This window comes from Pleurodeles waltl, chromosome 5, assembly GCF_031143425.1.
Source record: "Pleurodeles waltl isolate 20211129_DDA chromosome 5, aPleWal1.hap1.20221129, whole genome shotgun sequence".
NCBI lineage: Eukaryota > Metazoa > Chordata > Amphibia > Caudata > Salamandridae > Pleurodeles > Pleurodeles waltl.
Genome location: NC_090444.1, coordinates 30,919,485 through 30,938,277, shown reverse-complemented (window position 1 = coordinate 30,938,277; position 18,793 = coordinate 30,919,485). Strand labels below are relative to the sequence as shown.

Here is an 18,793-nt window from a genome sequence, read left to right as displayed (position 1 = left end):
CGCTTTATCCTGCCGGCTTTCTCGCCTGTTTCCTGGTGGTGCATGCTCTGGGGGTAGCCTGCCTCCTTCTTGCACCAGGAGCTCTGAAGAAATCTCCTGTGGGTCGACGGAATCTTCCCCCTGCAACCGCAGGCAACAAAAGACTGCATCATTGGTCCTCTGGGTCCCCTCTCAGCATGACGAGCGTGGTCCCTGGAACTCAGTAACTCTGTCCAAGTGACTTCCACAGTCCAGTGACCCTTCAGTCCAAGTTTGGTGGAGGTAAGTCCTTGCCTCCCCACGCTAGACTGCATTGCTGGGTACTGCATGATTTGCAGCAGCTCCGGCTCCTGTGCACTCTTCCAGGATTTCCTTCGTGCACAGCCAAGCCTGGGTCCCCGACACTCTAACCTGCAGTACACAACCTTCTGAGTTGTCCTCTGGCGTCGTGGGACTCCCTTTTGTGACTTCAGGTGGACTCCGGTTCACTCCTCTTCTAAGTGCCTGATCCGGTACTTCTGCGGGTGCTGCCTGCTTCTGTGAGGTCTCCCTGACTTGCTGGGCGCCCCCTCTGTCTCCTCATCCAAGTGGCGACATCCTGGTCCCTCCTGGGCCACAGCAGTATCCAAAAGCCCTAACCGCGACCCTTGCAGCTAGCAAGGCTTGTTTGCGGTCTTTCTGCGTGGGAACACCTCTGCAAGCTTCTTCACGACGTGGGACATCCATCATCCAAAGGGGAAGTTCCTAGTCCTCTTCGTTCTTGCAAAACACCAAGCTTCTTCCATCCGGTGGCAGCTTCCTTGCACCCTCAGCTGGCATTTCCTGGGCTCCTGCCCACTCTCGACACTGTCGCGACTCTTGGACTTGGTCCCCTTGTCTAACAGGTACTCAGGTCCGGAAATAAACTGTTGTTGCTTTGCTGGTGTTGTTTTTCCTTGCAGAATCCCCCTATCACGACTTCTGTGCTCTCTGGGGGTTGTAGGTGCACTTTACACCTACCTTACAGGGTCTTGAGGTGGGCTATTTTTCCAACCCTCACTGTTTTCTTACAGTCCCAGCGACCCTCTACAAGCTCACATAGGTTTGGGGTCCATTCGTGGTTCGCATTCCACTGTAGGAGTATATGGTTTGTGTTGCCCCTATACCTATGTGCTCCTTTTGCAATCTATTGTAACTTTACACTGCTTGCATTACTTCTTTTTGCTATTACTGCATATTTTTGGTATTGTGTACATATATCTTGTGTATATATCTTATCCTCATACTGAGGGTACTCACTGAGATACTTTTGGCATATTGTCATAAAAATAAAGTACCTTTATTTTTAGTATATCTGTGTATTGTGTTTTCTTATGATATTGTGCATATGACACCAGTGGTATAGTAGGAGCTTTGCATGTCTCCTAGTTCAGCCTAAGCTGCTCTGCTATAGCTACTTTCTATCAGCCTAAGCTGCTAGAAACACCTCTTCTACCCTAATAAGGGATAACTGGACCTGGTACAGAGTGTAAGTACCCCTTGGTACCCACTACAAGCCAGGCCAGCCTCCTACAGGCGCAAAGAGAGCGCATCGCTCAGAAGAAAAGGAGGCACTCAGAGGAAAGGCTGGTGCAGGGAGTAAGTGAGACTGGCTCCCTAACATTTGGGAATATTCTAGGCCAGTAGGCATAATTAAAGTACTCCTGGTGGCAAGGAATCGCCACCAGGAGCAAAACAACACCAAGATCATGAAAAACGGCCAAGGAGGCCCAAGATTTCACACGGAAAAAGTAGGTGACGTTTGACCTAATCCAGAGCTAGCGGCGCAGCACATGGGGCTCCGCAGCTGCTCTGGTCGATGCCCCTGTTGTGGTCCAGGGCTCGGGGGGCTGCCCCCAAAAAGAAGTAAGGCTGGGGCCTGCCGTCGTGACCCTCGTGAAGAGGAGCTCGGGGACCACAGACACCATCCCGGGGCCCCACATAGAAGGAAGGCAGGAAGCGCCATTGTGCTCCCCTCGAAAATGTCGAAGGGAGCCCCGGACCCCATCCCAGTGCCCCTTCAAGAAGAACAGTTGGGGACGCTGTCATGTCCCCCGCAAAGATAGCTGCTGGCTGGGGAATAGCCGGGCAGCCAGTATGAAGAGAAAGTCAGAGGCACCGCCGCACTACCTGTGACAAATCGCCAGAGGTGCCCCAGACCTCATCCCAGGGCCCACAAAGAGGCTGAAGGCAGGGAGCACAGTTGCGCTCCCTGGAATGGTGAGGAGGGGCCCGGACTCCAAACTGGGGCCCTGATGAGATGGAGAAGTGAGGGGATTGCCGTCGCACTACCCCAGGTAGCCTGCCCGGCCGCGGCAGCAGCATGCGTCTGCCCACAGGAGCAGGCACACACCCAATGAAGGGACAGCTCCCGTGGCAGCACCTGGAGGTGCTGGCCGTGCGGGGAGCTGGCAGAAGCGGCCAGGGGTGGTCTCCCCGAGCCACTTCCCAAAGTTACCCACCTAATGGGGGTGTCAAGGTGGGACCAGACACCCCACAAACATTAGGGCAGCCGGGGGTGAGCTCCTCTTGCCGCCCTCCAATGAGGAATCAGCTTGACGGGGTTTCCGGGTGGGACCAGACACCCCCCAACCATGAGGGCAGCTGTGGGTGGGCTCCCTGCCCTGCCCTCAAAAACCAGGAAACATGGCACAAGGCCGCAGAAAAAATTAAGAAAACCCAAGGACATGCAGATGTACCACAAGTCCTTGCGAGGTTGTGCTCAGTTCATGATGAGTTGTGTGCTCAGCTCATGGTGGTCCCAGGAAAATGGGATCACCACCAACCAAGCGCCCATTGCCACGGGGAGCTGCAGGAACAGCACAGCGTCCCCCTACACAACGTTTGTATTCCACCCTCGGTTGGGTGGGACAAAGGAATCATGACCCCCCAAGCATTCCAACCTTGTGTAAAGCCCAAGCATTGGTGAGTTTTTGTTCTTTGCTTGTGGGACTGTACTCTCAAGGGGTGGTGGAGGATATTACATGTAGTTAATCAACAGTAATTTAAAAATAATCGAAAAATAATCCCAATCTTTAACTTATTTCACCATGTTTCTACATGTTCCTTGTTAGTGCTGATTTCAGTAATGATACTGACAACCACCTCTTAGCAAAGTGATGTACTTAATTGCCAGATTTAGGTGTTTTCACTGCAAATTACGTACCAATATGGCATTGGGGGACCAGGAAATGTTTTGCCATGTGGGTTGTCGGATCATATTTCTCCTCTGGGAGACCAGAATGATTACACAATGTCATCCAAGAGTAATTCCATCAATTTGTGTATATTTGTAAATTGTTGCATAGTTTTCAGTAGTGTGTGTGTGTGTGTAATAAATGAACTTTACTATCAAAAGAAAAAGCACAGACTGGGCAAGCATTTCTTGAGTGTCATGCTTGTGTGCTCGTGAATTGGGATTACTAGCCCACACCACCTCCCTTAAGTAAGCCTTTGACTGCTCTCCAACGCTACCCTATGAGAGTTAAGTGCTACAATGGGGTGTTTGGTCCCCAGTGGTGGTTGTGTGAAGACCCATTACTTGTGCAGGTCACACAACTAATGACCCACCTTCCAACAGGGAGGTTCTGGCACGTCCGGGTGCAGGGATTTTTCATGGCGTTGGGTATCTGTTGGAAAATGCGTTATTGGTAAGGGCAGGTAAGTACCTATACTTAGCAATTGGCCATTAACCCCCACTAGGTTTAGTTAGATCTCAATAAATTAACCCCAGCTCAACCCTTGGTAGCTTGGCAAAAAGCGACAAGGCTTAATTTAGGAGACAAAGCGTAAGCATTCAAGTATCACAAAACAGTAAGTAAATAAAAAACAGGATACAGTTAAACAATCCACAACCAATTTATAAAAATAGGAAATATTTTTACCTTTAAAATTACACCGAACTGAAAAACTCCAGATAAAGGGAACCGGAGATGTGATTTTTTAAAGAATTAATGCTTTTTAGTGTTTAGAAACGAATAGCGCCAATCTGGTCATCTGGTCGCACCTCTACTGGGGCAAAGTCAAAGTTTAAGGTAGACCGTGATGGAGCCTTGCTTGGCCGCAGCCCGCTAGAGGCCTCAGACTTAGTTGTTTTCTTGAAGATTTTCTTCAGCAGGACCAAGTCGCCAGTCCAGTCTGACCTCCTGGAACTCTTCCTCGGATACGCGTCGCGGATGCCCTACGTTGGAGATTTCTACGTTCGGACTTAGATGATTTTTCGAGATGAAAATCCTTCGACCGGGGCAAACCTGAATCTTGATCCGACGTCCTTGGAGCCTTCTTCGGATACACTGCCTGTGAGGTCGCGGTAAACTTTCAATGTTCAGACTTAGTTACTTTTCTTCACTGGAACGAGCCTGCAAGTCGGGCTGGGTTGCGGTTGAAGCAAGCCGGCTAGAGTTGCTGCAGCAGGTCTGTCCCTTTATGGAGCTTTTTTCCAAAAGTTCTCCAAACTTCTCGATCCTCGCCCAGATGTTCTTTTGAGGTTCTTTTGGTGTCCACAGCTCACCCCAAGGTTCCAGAAGCTCTGAGTTGCTCCTTGAGAGTGCAGACTACAACTTCCAGAATGCACCTGGCACAAACTCCAAATTGGCCACTGGACAGTGGTCAGCTGGTCAGTCTCTTCAGGAGTTGGTGCAGGGGACTTTGGTTAGTAATTATTTACCTGTAGCAAACAGGGAGGCCCTCCTTGAACCAGTTGAAGCCAGACAAAGTCCTTCTTGTGGTGAAGCACAAATGTGCAGCTGGTGCAGTCCTCCAGAGTGCAGTGTCCAGGTGCAGGTTAGGGGTCCAGCAGGGCAGTCCTTCTCCTGTAGTTCTTCCTTTTAGGGATCTGAGGTGTGGATGCAGGTCTGCCAGTTTTGTCCTTGCTCCTGGGTGAAAAACAGGGGGTCCTGGTTCTCCAATCAGATGCAGGGTCCTTTCCCCTGTGATGACCACTTCCTGGAAGTGTGGCAAAAATCAGTCTCAGACAGCAACATTCTTCAAATATCCATTATGGCTGAAACTGATTTTTAAAGGTTACATCTGGCTGATCCCACCCACTGGTGTTGCTAAGATCCTAAACACACCCCTCTCCTGCCCTCTCCTAATCTAATCAAGGGGACATCTAATTGTCTGAGTTTGCAAGATGTGAGAGAGGAGCTGGGTTGCCCCAAATGTCCTTCCCTGCCTTTGAATACCAATTTGGCAGCCCTCCCCCTTCGTGCTTCTCCATCTGCTGAGGGAAGTTCTCCTCCCCCAGTCACATCTCTTTGTGTTCAGCCCCGGACACTTCACACCTCATCAAGGCAGCTTGGCCAGGCTGCCAGAGGTTGGCCAATCAGAGAAGGGCACTACAGATCTGAAGTTGGCAACTTTTTAGGTAGAGTTTAAAACTCTTTACCTGAACAAGTTATATTAAATCGAACAATTGTATTTTGTGGGATTTATTATAACAATTAATTTGATACCAAACCTGAGGTATCTGACACTTAAGGGGGCTTTATCAATTAAAATAAAGTCTCCCTATTCTAGCCTATTGACGGCATTCACTACAATGAGGGAAAAACAAATGTGGCTGTTTTACCTCACCTGGGTTTATAAAACTATTTTTATAAGGGCACTGCTTGTAGTTACATGGCACCCAGCCCTAGGGGGACATAGGGCACATCTTGGGGGTGACTTTTATGTAATAATAAGTTAGTTTAAGACTTTGGAAGTACTTTTATTCAAAAGTCAAATGTGCATATAACTTTAGTTTAAAATCAGCCAGCAAGGCAGGCCTGCCTTTAAAATGACACTGGGCACTTCAGCAGTGCACCCATGGGTGCACCACCTATGCTGGGTTCCCTATTCCCTAACCCTACATGTCCTACCATATACTGGGGACTTATAGGTAGGTTAATTTTGCCAATTATAATTAGCCTAATGTGCATATCCACTTTATACAGAGCACTGGTCCTGTGACTGGTAAGTAGTACCCAGGGCACAGTCAAAAGTCAGTAACCACCAGTATGGGCTAGAAGGACATTCCAGGGGAACCAACAGGGGGACTGGACCCTTGAGGTTCATGGGCATGTGGGGGCACCATCGATCCACTCCTCCTCAGGGTGTAGGTCGCAGGTGCAGGGATGTCTTCTGGCATCAGGTCCAGCATTGGAGCTCCTTGCGGATACAGGGGGGCGCGCAGAAACAGTCTGCAGATGTGGACTGGAGGTCTAGTCCGACCGACCCAGCAAGTGGCCTCAGGTCGCATGAGGTGGGGAGACATGGGGACCTTCTGGGTTCTCCTTTTCTGGGTCCAGGGAAGACAGGTGCAGAGGTGTCCAGAGCATCAGATTTTGTTTCCTGATCACTTGCGGTTGCAGAGGAGGGCTGCAGAACCAGTTTGCGGACTCAGTGTCAGAGTCACCAGATCCTCGGGGTCTGTGCACGTTCCGAACACGTCCACCACAAGACAGCTCCAATACTCTTATTAGAATGTCACAGAGTCTAAGAGTCCAAGTGGGGAAAAGGGGACCTGGGAAGGAGACCTGTAGGAAGCAAAAAGGTTAAAACACACAATATCAAGATTATATCATATTAATAATTACTAGAATATGATTCTAAACATTGTCATACTGGAAACATTGATGACTTAAGCATGGACTAAAAATAACTAGGCCTCAAGATGTCTGGATACCTGTGAAGGAATCAAGAAAGATTAATACAACTTTCCAATGAACCTCTCAATGAAATGTTACACATGGATTAGAAACATCAGAACCTTCTAGAATTACGCCTTCAAATTCAAACATAGTCTTTTGCATGAGGACCAGGAAATAATCTGAATGATTTCTATAACACCATATGAATTGTACTTAAGGAACCTATTATGCACATACAATATAACATCTAGAATGCTAACATTTTTAGGTTTTCTTAAAATGCAAGAACATGAATTGCACACATTGCGGATTTCCACAAGGGTTTATGAATGCCATGAAACGATTGTGCACAATGAATAACATGAGTTAGTCACAAGAAATGTATCGCGCATCTTGCCAATTCGAAGGCCACCAAGTAAATGCCATAAAGTGGTAGCGCACAATGAACATCGTGATTTAAGCACAAGAAATGAATTGCGCGTCTTGCCGATTCGAATACCACCATGTGAATGCCAAGAAATGGTAGCGCACACTGAATATCATGAATTGAGCACAAGAAATGAATTGCGCATCTTACCGATTCGAATGCCACCATGTGAATGCCATGAAATGGTAGCGTACAATGAAATACATGAATTAAGCACAAGAAATGAATTGCGCGTCTTACCGATTCGAATGCCACCATGCGAATGCCATGAAATGGTAGCGTACAATGAATAACATGAATTAAGCACAAGAAATGAATCGCGTGTCTTGCCGATTCGAATGCTACCTTGTAAATGCCATAAAGGATAGCGCACAATGAATATCAAGAGTTGTAAACGAGTAAAGAATCGCACGTTTTGCTGATTTGAGTGTCAGCATGTAAATGCCATAAAACATCAAGTGCACATTCACACGCACAAGAGTAAAATTCTTTTAACATGCAAATTAGGCCGAAGAACTCGAAAGCCTTCGAGAACGGGATCGGCGGCCCAGCCCGGCCTCCGTCTTACCGCCCTGATCAAGAATCACCGTCAAAGTGAAAGGGCAAGGCCTGGAGGATCAAAGTAGGCCTCCAGAACAGGAGCTCAAGAAGTTGCTGCTGCTCTGCACCGGGGCCTCTGAATAGTGAGCACGTGGAGCTGGGCTGGCTCCCTTATATAGAGTCTTGGCCTAGCCCACAAACCAAACCCAGGCATGCTGCAGGGAAAGCTTCTAGAAGGCCCTGGAAAGGGACCACACCCTGACTCACTCTGAAAGCCTGCAGCAATACATTGCAAATGAACAGTATTTATAAGCACCTTGAACATAAGTCTTCAGGATTCAACTCTGCAGTGCAAAAGGTTAAACAACAGCAGATCAGCACAATGCATAAATTACGTTATCTTGAGAGTGCTGGGTTTTTGCATTCTAGTCACCCGTAGAGCGCGCACTGCCCTGATGTTGACACTCAGTGGTAAAGTCCACAGTGGGTGAGGACAGGGTGGGCTTCTCTTCAGGAGTGCCTGGGGATCCCACTGACACTGTTGGCCCACTTCAACATGGGCTAGGTGGCTCAGATGCAGTGGTGAAGTCTGGTGTTGGGTTTTTGGCAGTCCTGGTCCTCTTATGGTTTTCTTGGGTGCCTACAGATGATGCAGGGGAGTAGCTCATCTACTCCAAAGGAGTTCCTCCTGGTGATTTGCAGAACACTGGCAACTCTCCCAGTTTCTTTGAGCCTGCAGCAGCAGGACAGGTCAGTGGCTCTCTGGGGGTTGGGTGCAGCAGGCAGGCCGGCAGGGTTTTGGCACCAAGTCAATCGTGCTCCTCGGTCTTGGGTTCAGCAAGCATTTTGTCCGCTTCTCCAGCAAAAATCCAGGGAAGATCTGAGGATCCGGTATCAGGGGGTCCCCTAACTATTCAATTTAGGGGACCTTAAAGGGAGTGAAGGGTAGTAGCCGTGGAGGTACTTACTCTTGGGATCACAACACTCCCTAGATGACCATTCCCTGTAAGAAGTGGGCATCACCCTTCCTAGAGTTCCTAAATTCCATCACACACAAGATGGTAGAATGTCTTAAGTCATGTCCACTTCAGGCTCATCACCCTAGGGGAGTGTCCAGCCTGCAAGGGCGACACGTTTCCTGCATCGTTAATTTCCGACCTGTCCAAGTGCCAGATAGGCCCTGGGCAGGGAGTTTTTGCATCCTCCTCTGAGGAAAGCCAATTCTGCATGCCAAAGGCAGTGGGCTTCTTTGAAGCTCTCTGCCGTAGAATACAGATTTATGGTCTCCTTTTGAGAGGGGTGTGTTACACCCCAACGAGAGAAGGCTTTGTTTCTGACCTCTAGAGAGCAGAGGCTCTCACCCTGGGAGGTCAGATTTTCACCTGTTGGTGGCAGACTGGCCAGAACTGTCAGTCAGCTCACCAGCAGTTGGTAGATTTTTCAGGGGGCACCTCTAAGGTGCCATCTGGGTGCATATATTAATAAATCCATCCTTGGAATCAATGAGGGTTTATTAATACAAGATGTTTGATACCAAACATCGCTAGGTTCAGAGAAACCATCATGTAGCTGGGGAACTCATATTGACCAGTGTCCAGCACATATATCTAAAGTGGCTTCTCTGGTCACTTACTATGTCTAAGACTCGACAAAGACATAGTAGGGGCATAATTGCTCACGCAGGTATGCCATCATATGTAATATAATGCACCCTGCCTTAGGGCTGTGAGGCCTGTGGTAGGGGTGACTTACAGATATTACAAGCAGTGTAAGGGGACATGGCACACAGGCTGTGTGCCATGTCATGTTTGTAATTGTGGGAGCACCTAGTCATGCATTGCAGTCTGCATAAGGTTGGTGCTGGGTCCCTCAGACACAAGTGGCACAAGTTGTGCTGCAGCTCTGAGGGACCCTCTTCAGTACCCATGCCCTAGGTACCAGAGGTACTGTTTACTAGGGTCTTAAAGGGGCTGAATGACCTGGTCACTTGGGGATCAAGTGATCAGGTGTCTTGTTTTTTTAACAAGAGAACACTGGCACTTGGTCCTAGTTAGCAGGAACCCAGTGCACTTCATTCGAAATTGTATGTAAAAACGGGCAAACAGTGGGGGGATACTGCAACCAGAACCCAGCTCCCTACAAGGGTTCTCCTTGTTTTCCACACATTAACTTTCATGGGCTGCAGAGAGATGACTTTATCAGGCAATCAGTGTTTCTATCCCTATGAAACCTACACAAAAACAGGATAAATAATAATAGAAATAGGTGTGTGTGCAGCCCTCTGTAAGGGACATTTTTCTATGCAATTATTATTAGTAAATGCAACAATTAAACACATTCCTCAAACCTCAGAAAGATGAAAGATTGAGTTGATCTTCCCAGCAATTAAACTAGCAACCTTCAGGTCAACAAAAACCTTCGCAGCAAGTACATGAACTACTGAGCTGTCTCACCAGCCTTATTGATTGAATCCAAACGTGAGCAACGGAGAGCTACCATGGACCCTCTGGCATTTGTTAAATACATCTACTTCAAATTCTACTACAACTAAATCTACTTCAACTTCTACTTCAAATTCGAAAATAAATGCTCCATTATCCAATCTCGTTTGTGAACGAGTCACTGCAGCCACAGAAGCCGTAGCTACTGCTGCTTTGGCAGCTTCATCAGCCAATGTGTTGCCAGTAACGTGTACTCCTACACGTTGGTGGCCCAATGTATATACTATATGGACACATGGTAGCTTATCCTTAAGATTAGCGACCCTTCCCCCCACAATATTTTGTGTTTAATGGTGTTCCCTTTAGAATCTCTAAACCTGTTCAGCTTCCAATGATTGAGATAGTCATTGTATGACTGGACGCAGTAGTATGAGTCGCAGACTATTAAAGTCAGGCTTCCTCGTTCAGTATGTTCAAGCGCTAGTATAGGAGCTTTAAGTTCAGCCAGCTGGGCTGTGCAGTCCCCTAGGGTCTGCGTGTAGGTATTGTGAGGGTGGAAGACTCTAACTTCCATCACTCCGCTCACGGCTGCGCAAGCTGCTGAGTATTGATGTTTAGTACCTACAGCCGGTTGTGCTGAACCATCAGTGTATGTGACAGTATGATATCTGTCTAGCGTCAAGATATTTAGAGGAGCGGGGTACTCTTGTTCGTACTGGAGAAACTCTTGTGTCTGAACTTTTGGATCGAATATATAATCAACATCAGTGGCGGTCAGAACCGTTGCCCATTGAATCCAACGTGGATGTAATGCTTTAGCGTTACGAACGCTCGCTTTGGTGACAGCCTCTAAGGCCGGCACCGGGGAGACAACAATAATACGTTTCCCCTGGGCAAGTGGCCTCTCTTTTATGACGCCATCTGAACTCCCGTCAGAATCTTTTCTGTAGGTGCAAAACGCTGTTCTGCATTAGAATATAAATGTGATTTATATGCTATGGATACCGTGTCATCCTCATTGAAGGTGACATAAGTAAATCCAATGGCACCAGCAATTATTCTGATGACCAAATTTGTTTTATTATCACGTGTGTGTAATTGTTTAGCTTCTATCATGTCCTGTTGCATTTCCCTAAGGATGCATGTGTGTTCAACTGTCCAGTGTCTGCTAGAAAAATTGGGCTGAACCAAGTCATAAAGTGGCTTGATCCGTTGTGCATAATCTGGAATGTATGTTCTGCCAAAGTTAAAGAAACCCAGTAATGACTACAATTTCTTAAGGGTGTAAGGAGGGTGCAGTTGAGCACATTTCTCTGCAAAGTGCGGGCCAGGCTCTTTCCCTCGTTTGATAGCTCACTTCCCAGGAACAGTACACTGAGAAAAGCTATTTTACTTTTTTTAAAGTTGAATTTGTAACTGAGGTCTGCAAATCCCAAAATGATCCGATCAACCCTTGCAAGATGGATGTCGTCTGTGAGATATATGTCATCCACTTGGGATAACCCCTTGGAATCAATATCATGTAATATTGATGTTACACAGACTGAAAATAGCCCTGGGCTGTTTTTATAGCCTTGAGGTAAACGACAAAAGCGTTTCTGAGAGCCCAATGAGAATGCACTCAGGTCCCGACTTTTGTGTGCTAAGTTCTGGCAGAAAAAGCCATTAGATATGTCTAATGTTGTTTTATATTTTTTACTCACTATATTGTTTATTAGTGCTGTGCTGTGTGAGTTTTGTATAGCATATGTGCGTGTATGACTATTTAAATGTCTGTAATCAATGACTATTCTGTATAAATGGTCTGGCTTTGCAAAGGGGAATAACGGGTTATTCTTTGCAGATGTACAGGGCTCAGTTACTCCCTGGTACTCAAGCTGGGTGAGGATCTCCCTCACTGGGGCTTTCGCTTCATGTTTAACAGGATATTGTGGCTGCGGTTGGGGTGTAGACCTAACAGGAATAACATGACAAGGAGACTCCTTGTCCCAACCTACATGATTGCGGTATAACGCAGGTGCCTGCGCTAAAGCCCATTCAGCAGCATAGGCTTCTTTTTCTGCTTTCGGAACAAGATCGGAGAAAGAAAGTAAAATTACATCTTCCCCATGCGGGAGCTTACGGACGTGTTCAGGTGGCCAGTCTCTTTCGGCCAGTATGATATCACCAGTAAGTTCATCCCAAAATATCACACTAATGGTGCGCTCGACGTCTCCCTCTATCTGAATTTTTAAACCATAAACCCTGTCGGGTGGGAGAACACGGCCGTCTGCAGTTTCAACTGCAATAAAATCACTAGTTGCTGTCGCATCCAGATGATCTTTCAGACTCTGGCGACATATTGTGACCTCTGCTGCGCTGTCTAACAGAGTCACTGCCCACGTCTTGTTCCTGAACAATGTTCTCAAGTGTACTGGCATTTTTAGCTGTCAGTACTGCCACCTTTGTCTTTTTAAACTGTGGCTTTTGCTGTGGAGTCTTTTTTGCTTTTTTAATGGTAGACTGCGGCAAGCTTTTCTTTTGTTTCATGCATTCAGGACGTCAATCTGGATGGCCCCCTCTCTCGCTACGTCTATCCGGTGCATCCTGAAAGGAATGATAGGGACGTGAATCAGTACATCTGTCTGGAGTTTTAATGTTCTTCCTATTTCTGAGATTGTATCTCCTTTCGGAGTTCTCCGGGTGAGGAGAATCAGCTCTCTTATTTCTTCTATCTTTTAAATATTTTTGTTTGTCCCAGCGCTTCTTAGGGCCCTCTTGTGCCTGCTTTGTACCCCCCTTATGGGAGGTACCTTGTAACCCCAATTTCTTTGGCTTGTCTCCCAAACTATCCCACCCTATACTAGTATAGGTGTCGGAAATAATTTTCGGTAGCTGTCTCTCTTGTTCCTGGTGTGGGGTTTTCCGAAGACGCTGGCGTATTTCCAGTGCTACTGCTTCCCCTTTAATATTACTGAGTATTATTGAGGAAACCGCGTCAAAATTACGCATTCATTTCATCCCCAAATCCAAGGCTGGTGCAGCCCTGTGCTCATTCTGTACTTGTTTTAACACCTCCGGTAAATTGGCAAGTGTCGGGGTACCATGTGTTGTAGTGTATATAGCAGCGAAGACTATACCCCATGTGACACAGAGGGAACCATCCCAAAGGGCAAGCACATGGTGAGCAATCTATGTTTTTCCTGTGGTCCCGTATGGGGTAACACAGCTTCCAGCTGATTAGTTTTCTGGGCAATCCAGAAGGGTATTTTTTCCTGTTCTGTGGGTACTTTACCCATAATAGTATGTACTGTTTGTGGATTAATCCCAGTAGCCAATTGGTAACCACCAGGTGCTGGTGGTGCTGAACGCGCTGGTGTGGTGTTCAATGTCCGCATTACGAACTGAACTAATCGTCTATATAATGTCACTAATTCATCATATAAATCTCGCAGATCTGCTATCGTCATATTTTCTATGCCTGGGTGAGGTGTGTATGTGGCAAACATAGGCCACGTTGGTCCGTCATTATTTAAGGGACCTAGCCTCACTCTTTGTAGCACATGTGGTAGGGCTCCTTCAAACCAGTTCTGGTGCTCTTGGTATGTGAGCAATATTTCATGATACTGGTATGCTTGGTACCGTGGAGGTACGTTTGCAATTTCATATGTGTGAAATGTATGTGTCCTCTGGTCCACCTTAAGGTGACCCAACAATAAAATGTTTCTGTTTGGTATGCTTCATTAGCTTCTATTATAAGAGTAACATCCCCACCCTCATCTGTAAGGCCATGCACTAATTAGTGTTGTGTTAGTGCTTGTCTAGCATTTTCAGGAATGTCAATGGTGGCAGCCATTTTTGTTTAGAAAAACAGAACACCAAAATGGGGAGTAAAAGTCCTTTTATGAGTTCGAGCTCGAACAACCTACAGCTTAATCAGGTGTCACCTTTTCAGCTGAGGGGGAATTTCCCAAAGACCACGGACGTCTCTGTATAATGGTACTTACGGTACCTGTTGTCTGTGAGACAGTGATAGTCAGGGTATCCGTAAATTAGTGCCTAAACACCATTGTTGGTGGCACCATGTCGTAGTTTGGACTCTTGCTCTGGGCAAGACTGCTGGTTCAAGGATGACAGTACTTTTGTTTGTAGGTGACTATGCCTGTCCTACAACAAGTCGCAACTGTTGTCCCAATCTTACCGGCTCACTAGCAGCACCTCACCAGAAACACAATAGTAAAAGGTGATTTGTGGCAGCCTTTACGCATGGTCTCGAGAATAAGACATCTCAGGGAGTGTCGTGGTTAAACGGAGATTACCCTTTTCTCACAGATATATCATGTCTCATACAAACACAGGAAATAACAAAGATGCAGTAGAGTTTCAATAGTTTTTATTTAACACAACTGCAATTTGCGATATGTTGCATGGACTGCAATGATTAGGATAATGAATAGTGCAAGAAACAGAATTGTGAAGACGAGAGTCATTATTACAAAGACCCCCCCCATCCTGCAATGCATGTAAAAGACATACGAGATGTAATATGCCCTAATAACCTAATGTGATAGGTCTAACCTCCTACCTAAGAGAGAGCTGGGTTTGTTTAACCTTATTCCCTCAATGCCATGTCCATGAGAGGAGCCCCCAACCCTCGTTACCTTGGAATGAGGTCTCTATCTCAGACTCCGCAGCAGCACGAAAATTGGGTCAACGTCAAGACAACTGCAGCATCGGTATCAGCGATGGTGGCGATGCCCTCTGGTCGGAATCCCTCTGATTATCTGTCGAAAGTGTGATGTATTTACACAGATCTACCAGGACCCCTGACGTAGGTGTATTCCCAAACAATAGATAACAGGCCTGCTTGGGACGGCAATTAATATAAACAATCCCTCAAAAGTATAGAGAGGGAAAATGCCTAAGTGTGAACACCTACTGTTTGTTTGTCTTTGTTGCTTGATCTTGATGTCCTTAGCGCGATGGCACTGATAATGCAAAGCATAACAAGTGGCCTAACTATAAACAAGGCAGCCATCTTAGATGAATTTAATAATTAAATCGGCTAAGACAGAGTAAGCTACGTAAGTTAAAAGTCACTAGGTGACGGGGGCACGAGTCTGCAAGCCAGAGGCTCAGCTAACTCCTGTTATCCCATTAAAACAAACTAGGATTCACTACAAAAAGTGATGGTGGTGCTGTCAAGTATAAATAGGAACACCAACCTAAGAAGTGTTTGTGCTGTACGAAAAACAGTGCAGCTCCACAAACAAGCAATGTTCTGCCAGTGAAAGTAAAGCAGCTGTCGTAAAGCGTGTTAGTGTTCTTTTATGAAATGTATAGTCGCACTAGTGAGAAGTCCGGGCTTTAAAAGTATGGAATCCTTTCTGAGAAGTGCGAGTACTGTGCAGTACAAGTGTGGTAGTAGTGCTGGGAAGTGTGAGTACTGTCCAGTGCAAGTGTGGTAGTAGTGCTGGGAAGTGTGAGTACTGCCCAGTGCAAGTGTGGTAGTCCTGCTGAGACGTGTTAGTACTTTGCGAGTACTGTCCAGTACAAGTGTGGTAGTATTGCTGGGAAGTGCGAGTACTGCCCAGTGCAAGTGTGGTAGTCCTGCTGAGAAGTGTGAGTACTTTGCGAGTACTGTTCAGTACAAGTGTGGTAGTAGTGCTGGGAAGTGCGAGTACTGTCCAGTGCAACTGTGGTAGTAGTGCTGGGGAGTGTGAGTACTGTCCAGTGCAAGTGTGGTAGTCCTGCTGAGATGTGTTAGTACTTTGCGAGTACTGTCCAGTGCAAGTGTGGTAATTCTGCTGAGAAGTGTGAGTACAGTGCAGTACAAGTGTTGGCCTTGCGGAGAAGGGTGAGTACTGGGGGAGTACTGTCCAGTACAAGTGTGGTAGTCATGCTGCTAAGTGCGAGTACTATCCAGTAGATGTATGGTAGTCCTGCTGAGAAGTGTGATTACAGTCCAGTACAAGAGAAGTAGCTGTGCTGAGATGCGAGTACTGTCCAGTACAAGTGTGGTAGTCATGATGCAAATCGCGAGTACACCATGTGTTATGTACTAGAATGAGTTTTATCACAGAGTGCATCACTTATGAGCATAGAGCACTTTATCCATGAATATTTATATTAATAGTTAATGGGGGTGTTGAAGAGGAGGTTCACGTCACTCACCCCCGATGTCATCTTCTCAATGAGACCTGGCTCAACCACGCATCTGCACCAGACATCGCCTCAGCTACTCCTGACGGCTACATGATTTCACACTGGGATCGCATCAACAAAAGTAACCATCCACCTCACCACCGCCGCAGACGACACCACCCTGGTCATGGCACACCTTGATTTCCAACTCCAAATAGACAGCAATCCACCTTTAGAGGCACCCTCACCTGCAGACCTCCAGGACCATTGGCCCAGTTTCTGCGATGCCATCCCCGAATTCATCGCCCTGCTTGCCATAGACACCAAATACTACATCTTCCTCGGAGACCTCAATTTTCACCTTGACAATCTTAACACCACCAACCTCCTCAGAACTACGAACAACATCCATCATTCTACCCCATCTAGTCACTGACCCCACACAATATGCAAGACATACACTTAGACCCCATTTTCAAAGTCTGTGACAGAGTCAAGTACAGCCGTGTCACCAAGCTCACCTGGAAAGACTGTCATTGTTCACTTCACCATCACAGTCTACCCGGCACCGCCACCAAGCCGCCCAGCACTTCACACCGCAACTGGAACAACATATCAGAGAGCCAGTGGGCTAATGCCCTCAAAACCTTCCACCCTGATACTGCATGAAACCTAGAAGAGGTTGTCAGGAACTTCTCTGCCTGGATCACTGATTGTGCCAACAGAGCCACCCCATCAATCAAAACGCAAGAGACCCACTAAACAGGCCAGTTGGTATACCACAGAACTGAAAACCACTGAATGCAACTGCAAGTGACTAGAAAGAAAATGGTGCACCAAGAAGGAGCTCACAGACCAAGCCACCTTCAAGTCATCCCTCAACCACTACCACCAACTACTGAAAGAGACGAAAAGGAGCACCTTAGCTGACCGCATCAAAGCCAGCTCTAATCACAGCAAAAAACTCTTCAACATTGTCAGAGTTCTGCAACCGCTCAGCCACATAAAACATCATCATCCCTTCTCAGTACTCTGGAACACCCTGGCGGATCTCTTCCACAAGAGAACCACCATCTAAAAAAACTTCAAACCCCAACCCACTGCCACTAACACCTTCAGCCTGCTTGCTCCTACGGATGCAAACCCTAATGCAAACTCTGACCACCTGCTCTTGGACTGGGACCAGTTCACCACACAAAACACCAGAGCCATCATGAACTCATCCACTCAGGAGCTCCCACTGACCTCTGTCCCCGACACATTTTCAACCTCAGACGTGAGGTCATCAGCAACAAGCTCACCACCATTTTCAACTCATCCATAATTTCGGCCACCTTCCACAAAGAATGGAAACAGGCAGAAGTCAAGCCCCTTTTCAAGAAACCATCCGCTGACCCCATAAAACTCAAGAACTGCTGTCCCATCTCTCTGCTTCCCGTTCCCACCAAAGTCCTCAAAAAAGCCTCAACTGCCAACTCACGGAACATCTGGCGAACAACAAACTTCTAGGCTAATTCCAACCAACCACAGCACTGAAAGCACCCTGATCACGGCCACTTATGACATCAGAACCACATCCCACCCCATCCTTATCAAGAGGCTTCATCACATTGGAATCCAAGGAGACGTCCTCAAATGGATTGCCTCCTTCCTCACCATTAGAACCCGGAGAATCTGCCTACCATCTTTAACACCTTTTAACTCGAACCCCAAAACATCTTCTGCAGGGTCCCTCAAGGCTTGTCCCTCAGTCCTACACTGTTTAACATCTACATGACCCCCTTGGCCTACATCATCGGTACCCATGGAATGAACTTCACATCTTACGCAGATGATACCCAGATCAAACTCTCACTATCAGAAGACCCCTCCACCACGAGGGCCAACTTCAACAGGTGCATGACGGGCATCACCGACTGGATGAAAACCAACTGCCTAAAACTCAATACTGACAAAACAGAAGTGCTGATCTTCAGGAACAACACCTCCCCATGGAATTACTCCTGGTAGCCTTCAAAACTAGGACCACACCTACTCCAACAGACCAAGCTTGCAAGCTTGGCATCATTCTGGACAGCAAGCTCACCATGAAAAACCAGATCAATGCAGTCTCATCCGCCTACTTCATCACTCTTTGCATGCTCCGTAAGATCTTCAAATGCCTCCCATCAACCCCAGACAAACCGGCACTCAAGCTTTAGTCACCAGCCGGCTGGACTATGGCAAAACACTACGTAGGAATCACCACACATCTTTTGAACACACTACAGGCCATTCAGAATTCCGCAGCCAGACTCATCCTCAGCCCCCTACAGACCCACACCACCCCCACCTCAAGAAGCTCCATTGGCTTCCCATTCAGAAAATATGTCAATTTTAAATGCTGATCCACACCTACAAGACCCTTCAAAATCAAGGACCAGCATACATCAACCAAAGCCTGAGCTTTCACCAACCTTCCAGATGCCTGCGCTCCGCTTCCCCTCCCTCGCACCCCCCTGCATCCACACAAGCAAGAGTGGATGAAGCTCCTTCTCCTAGCTTGTGGGGAAATCCTAAAACAACTTCCCCCTTCACCTACGGACTTCATCCTCTCTTCTGGAAATCAGGAAATGACTCAAGGCCTGGCTGTTCAA

At 47.0% G+C, this 18,793-nt stretch overlaps 1 protein-coding gene across 1 annotated transcript in view; it reads right to left on the bottom strand.

The window, feature by feature from the left end:
• LOC138296948 (NXPE family member 1-like) overlaps positions 1-18,793 on the bottom strand; it is a 366,294-nt gene that overhangs the window by 133,016 nt on the left and 214,485 nt on the right. Inside the window, exon 5 of the mRNA XM_069236467.1 lies at positions 16,414-16,552. Within this exon, the coding sequence (XP_069092568.1) occupies positions 16,414-16,552 (139 nt within the window). The remainder of the gene's footprint in view (positions 1-16,413; positions 16,553-18,793) is intronic.